The sequence below is a fragment of the Pristiophorus japonicus genome, chromosome 16, assembly GCF_044704955.1.
Source record: "Pristiophorus japonicus isolate sPriJap1 chromosome 16, sPriJap1.hap1, whole genome shotgun sequence".
Lineage (NCBI taxonomy): Eukaryota > Metazoa > Chordata > Chondrichthyes > Pristiophoridae > Pristiophorus > Pristiophorus japonicus.
Window position 1 is genome coordinate 69624086 of NC_091992.1, and position 6000 is coordinate 69630085.

The 6000-nt window shown below is 43.4% G+C and overlaps 1 protein-coding gene across 1 annotated transcript in view; it reads left to right on the plus strand.

Annotated features, from left to right (window-relative positions):
* The window catches only part of tmem104 (transmembrane protein 104), a 300243-nt gene that overhangs the window by 86462 nt on the left and 207781 nt on the right, over positions 1 to 6000 (plus strand). The window contains exons 5-6 of the mRNA XM_070856816.1: positions 4373 to 4481; positions 5770 to 5850. Of these exons, the coding sequence (XP_070712917.1) occupies positions 4373 to 4481; positions 5770 to 5850 (190 nt within the window). The remainder of the gene's footprint in view (positions 1 to 4372; positions 4482 to 5769; positions 5851 to 6000) is intronic.

Sequence of the window (6000 nt, forward strand, 5' to 3'; positions counted from 1 at the left end):
AGATGGAAGTTGGATGTACTGGAAAGTCTTGATTAAACTTAAGTCAAAATGTAAAGTCAGGGTACCTTTGGAAGAACTTGGTGAGATCCATGTGATGTGCTTTAATCTGTTAAGAATTCTTGAAATACTTCGTATTGAATGTTCCTAGTTTTGTACAAATTCCATTTTCCAAACTGCCCACACCAGGCTGAGTGTCCGCTAATGGCGCCCGCTGCAGGCCTTCGAAGAGGCTCTTAAAATTCAGCTTTTTATTTTAGGCGCAAGGACACCAATGTGCACCTTATAAAAGCTTTTAAACATTAAATAATTTAATAAGTGACTACTGTACACCAATGAAACTAGTAAATGGTTCTGTAGGTTTATTTTTGTCATTTTCAGTTATTTAAAATCACAGGAGGACTAGACACTGATTTAAAAACACTTATTTTTGTGATCAGCCCATTTTCAGCTGTATTAATAAAACTGCACCAGGTTACCACTCTTAAATATATCTCACACTAATTTTTAATGCAAAAAGAATTTGAAAAACTGGTCCAAAACACTGCCGGATTGCGTGAGTTCGCAGAGGATTATACTTTCGGTGATATGCAAATGAGTTTGAGCAGAAACTGCAGTAAAACATTCAGTTTGGAATATAAGGGCAATTTGTGCCCGACTGCCGACTGTGCCCAAAGCGCAATCTCTACCACACCATTCTGTTCCATTTAAACCAGGAGGGAACAATGTAAATGGGTCTCTGAAAAGGGAGGATGGCTGCAGGGCGACTGACCTTGATCGACACAAATGTATTCTTCAGTGCTAGTGGAGCCAAACTAAAATCCAGTCTATGCCCAGATTTGAAAGCTGCCCTATTTTAGGTACTTTCTTAAATAAATGTACCTCATCCACTAACGTACAAAGCCTATTCACTCTAAATGGACATTGTGAAAAGAATTTCTGCCTCATTTATTGAGGTGGTAATTTATCAATGAGATGCAGAACAATAATATTATTGCTATGCCGACTCATCAACCGTGCCAAAAGATGAAATAACCACACCCCTTGTCTGTTGAAATAATGTAATCAGTACAGATTGTACCCCGTCATTTGTATTGACTTGTTTAACGTTTTCAGTGAAAATTAAATGTAATGAGGATGAATCAGCAAAACTTGCTTCTCTATTTGGCAGACAAGTAACTTTCAAACTGCTTTCCAGTCCGAGGTTAGCGGATATATTCTGTGATGAAGTGTGGGGTCGGGAGAAATTCTCAACCATACTCAATCATTGAAGCTTACTGTAAGGGAGGAGGCCATTTACCCCATCGTGTCTGTGCCGACTCTGCTCGAGCAATTCAAGGTTAATCCCACTGCCTGAAACTTCCCATAGCCCTGGATCATCAGCTCCAAATATTGATCCAATCTTTCTCTTGAACGGTGCAATGCCTCGACCTGCACTGTGGCAAATACTCCAGTAACTCCTCCACAAGGAAATGTCTCCTCACCTCTCCACTCACTCGTGGTTGTTCTAAATTGGCGACATCTGTCATTGACGCTACAATTAGAGAAAATATAATTTTAAAAACCTCTTGCAGCTTCTCAATTTCTCTGCTAAATGGAAATGGTCCCAGTACCTCCAGTCTCTGTTACTCTTGTGCATGATGTTTCTCAACCTCTCTCGCTTTCCCTCCTGCTTTCCCTCCTGCTTTCCCTCCTGCTTTCCCTCATTTGCCCTCACCCTTCATTGAGTCATAGAAATTTACAGTACGGAAGGAGGCCATTTTGACCCATCGTTTTAGCGCTGGCTGACCAAGAGCTATCCAGCCCAGTCCCACTTTCGAGCTCTTGGTCCCCTAGCCATGTAGGTCACATCACTTCAAGTGCACATCCAAATATTTTTTACATGTGGTAAGGGTTTCTGCCTCGAGTTCCAGACCCAGGTGAAGAAATTTCCCCTCGTATCGCTTTCTCCTCTAAACCTCCCCTCAATTAGTTTAAATCTATGCCCCCAGTTGTTGACAAGGGAAACAGGTCCTTCCTATCCACTCTATCCAGGCCCCTCATCATTTTATACACCTCAATCAGGTCTCCCCTCAGCCTTCTCTGTTCCAAAGAAAACAGACCCAGCATCTCCAATCTTTCCTCATAGTCAAAATTCTCCAGTCCAGGCAACATTCTTGTAAATCTCCTCTGCACCCTTTCCAGTGCAATCACATCTTTCCTGTAATGTGGTGACCAGAACTGTACACAGTATTCCAGCTGTCGCCTAACTAATGTTTTATACAGTTCAAGCATACCTCCCTGCTCTTGCAATCCATGCCTCGACTAATAAAGGCAAGTATTCCATATACCTTCGTAACTACCTGGCCTGCTACTTTTAGGGATCTCTGGACCTGCACTCCAAGGTCCCTTTGTTCCTCTACACTTTTCAGTGTCATACCATTTAATGTGTGTTCCCTTGCCTTGTTAGCCCTCCTCACGTGCATTACCTCACACTTCTCCGGCTTAAATTCCATTTGCTACTGTTCGGCCCACCTGACCAATACATTGATATCTTCCTGCAGTCCGCAGCTTTTTTCTTATCATCCACACAGTCATACCCCAACATTTAAGTCCAAGTCATTGATATATACCACAAAAAGCAAGGGACCCAGCACTGAGCCCTGCGGAACCCCACGGCATACAGCCTTTCAGGCACAAAAACACCCATCAACCATTACCCTTTGCTTCCTACCTCTAAGCCAATTTTGGATCCAACTTGCCACTTTGTCCTGGATCCCATGGGCTTTTACTTTCATGACCCGTCTGCCATGTGGGACCTTATCAAAAGCTTTACTGAAATCCATATACACTACATCATACACACTGCCCTCATCGACTCTCCTTGTTACCTCCTCTCAAAATTTAATCAAGTTAGTCAGACACGACCTTCCCTTAACACATCCATGCTGACTGTCCTTGATTAATGCATGTCTTTCCAAATTAAAATTTATCCCGTCACTCAGGATTTTTCCAATAATTTTTCCACCACTGTTGTTAGGCTGACTGGCCTGTAATTACTCAGTCTATCCCTTCCTCCCTTATTAACAATGGTACCACATTAGCAGTCCTCCAGTCCTCTGGCACCGCACTTGTAGCCAGAGAGGATTGGAAAATGATGGTCAGAGCCTCTGCTATTTCCTCTTTTGCTTCTCAACAGCATGGGATACATTTCGCCTGGGGATTTATCCACTTTCAAAGCTGCTCAGCCCCTTAATACTTCCTCTCTCTACATTTATCTCGTCTAATATTCCAAACTCCTCCCTCATTACAAAGCCGGAATCGCCCCTCTCTTTTGTGAAAATGGATGCAAAGTATTCATTAAGAATCCTACCCACATGTCTTTTTTCCCCCCCCGTATGTGTGTCCCATGCTCGCTGTGTGAATATATTTTCTTGTGCTGTCTGTCTTTTGTTCTCCTAGCAAAAACTGAGGAATGACCTTGAGTGCTATGTAAATGCTAAATTCCTCCGTAAACTTTGGAGAATTAAGAGCCCTGGTTTACACGAATTGACTAATGACGGGGCAATGTTAACAGGTAACTAGTTGGAAGATTTTCTTCAGAGAGGCTTGACCTGACTCTTAACATTGTTTGTAATCTGGTAGATGTAGCTTGTGGATAAATCTAGGGTAATATGTATAGGGACAAGTAACTCTGTCAGGGTCTGCACTGGTAGTCACGAACTGATCTGGGAGAGTTCATTGCACATTCATTGAAAGCATATGATCACTGCTTAGGCAAACTACAAAGCAAAGAAAGAGAGATTTGCATTTATATAGCATCCCAAAGTTTTCCAGCCAATGAAGCACTTCGTGTGGTCACTGTTGCAATGGCAGAAACACGGCAGCCAATTTGCGCACAGCAAGCTCCCACAAACAACAATATGGTCATCAGTGAATGTGTTTGTGATGTTGGTTGAGAGGTAACTATTGGCCAGGGCACCTCAGTAACCGTCCTTCAGTACTGCACTGCAGTGTGAAGGTAAGCATCTTGGGAATCAATGGCACTTCCTTTCCTGGGACTTGTTCATTCAACCAATCTGAGAAGTTGCTGTGAGCATGGGTATAAAGTTTTAAATGGTGTACGTTTGTTTTACGAAACTAGTGTCTGTGAGCTTAGCGCTGTGGAACGTTCCTGTGATTCACTTGTTCCGATTGAGCCACTGTGGGGATGAGTTGGTGTCTGGGTAAAAGCAGGGTGTTCAATGTCAGGAGGCGATGGAGTTTCTGTGGCTCCCGGCCCACAAGTTTCCATGAGCAGCGGCTGAAGGTCCTAGCCTAGGGCAGATCCCAGCTTATTGTACGTTTTGCAGCCACAAGAAGTGCTCACCAGTCTTGTTCTGTTTTTGCATTAAAGGTGGATGACAGTGATGCCTCTTCAGATTCCTATGATGATGATGACAAGGATGAGATTGCAGTGCGGGATGGTTATGAGCGGTCAGAGACCAGACCCATTCTCTCTGTGCGTAAGTATTGAGGCAACCTTCTTGTGAGCAGCTTTAGCTTTCAGTGCAAAACAATTACTAAAATAATTTGAAAATGGCATGTTTTTACGAGCTAATGCTTACAGAAGTAACATTGCCCAAATTACATAAAGCCTGCAGTGATCAAGAAATAGTAAGGTTGCTTGAGTTGAGGCTTTCCTCCTCTGGAATAATTCTGGCATTGAGGGAGTGCTGCACTGTGAGGTGCTGTCTTCTGGATGAACTTGAGGCCTGGATTCCCCACTCGGGTGAATATAAAAGATCCCATGGCATTATTTGAGGAAGAGCAGGGGAGTTCCCCCAGTATCATGGTCAATATTTATCCCTCAACCAACATTAAAAAAAAAAAAGACTATCTGGTTGTTTGTTTCATGCTGTTTGTGGGAGCTTGCTGTGCACAAATTGGCTGCTGTGTTTCTCGCATTAAAACAGTGACTGCACATCAAAAGTGATTGGCTGTGAAGTGCTTTGGGACATCCTGAGGTCGTGAAAGGTGCTATATAAATGCAAGTTCTTCCTTTCTTTACAATGTTAGTTGACCTGGGAACCAGGAAGGAAAGTTGGCTGATCAATTTAGTGGGAATCAGTTCATTGGAGCAGGATAAGATAAGCTTGGAGAAGGCATGGGGAAGATGGGAGAGCAGATGTAGGTTCAGGGCTTGGGCAAGGGAATTTGGGGAAGATGGTTTGGCTTGATGGGAAAGGGAGAAAGAGCTGAGTCAGCTGAACAATGGTCTGAATCTTGCTCAGCAGTTTACCTACTTACATACTGAGGTTATTTTTTATAAGTCCATAGGAGCTTACTCCGATTGAACTCCCTCAGTATGGCATCAGTTGCACGTTCACCAGTATGCACGGAACTTGTGAATCCAAGAAACAGTGGTAGACCCATCACTGAGCCCTGGCGTTGTATCCTGCACTTCTCCCCACTTCCACAGCATGTACCCCCTGTGTTCAAGTCATCAGCTGGTTTCCTCCATTCCCTGGTTAGTTTCTGGGCCCTGCCCTGTAAGCGTGAGTCTGGGCAAACCATGTTCCAGGGACTTCCCACTGTGCACCTCAGATGGTGGAGCACTGGCGAAGCTTTGATCTGCAGGCTTTGTTTCAAGGTTTCAATGTGCAGACTAATGAGATTAAACAACGTGAGAATCTGACTCTTGGTTTGGCCATTGATTTGCAAGATATTTAAATTGTTCTAAACATTACAACTGATTTTCCACTATTTCAGTCTGCACGCTAACAATTATATTGCCTGGTTTTTAATGCCTAGAAAGAGCCAGTACGTTTGATGCCTTTGACATTGTGGAACGAATAGAAATGGGTCAGATGGCCTCCATGTTCTTCAATAAAGGTAAGACTTTTGCCATAATGCCATTAGTCTTATAAATGGCTGTTGTTTAGTACATGTTTAAATAATGAAGCAGTTTATGCTGCACGAGCCAATCGCTGGTGGGCAGGCTACAACTGGCTTCAGCAGCCTAGCCCTGGAAGAGGGAAATCG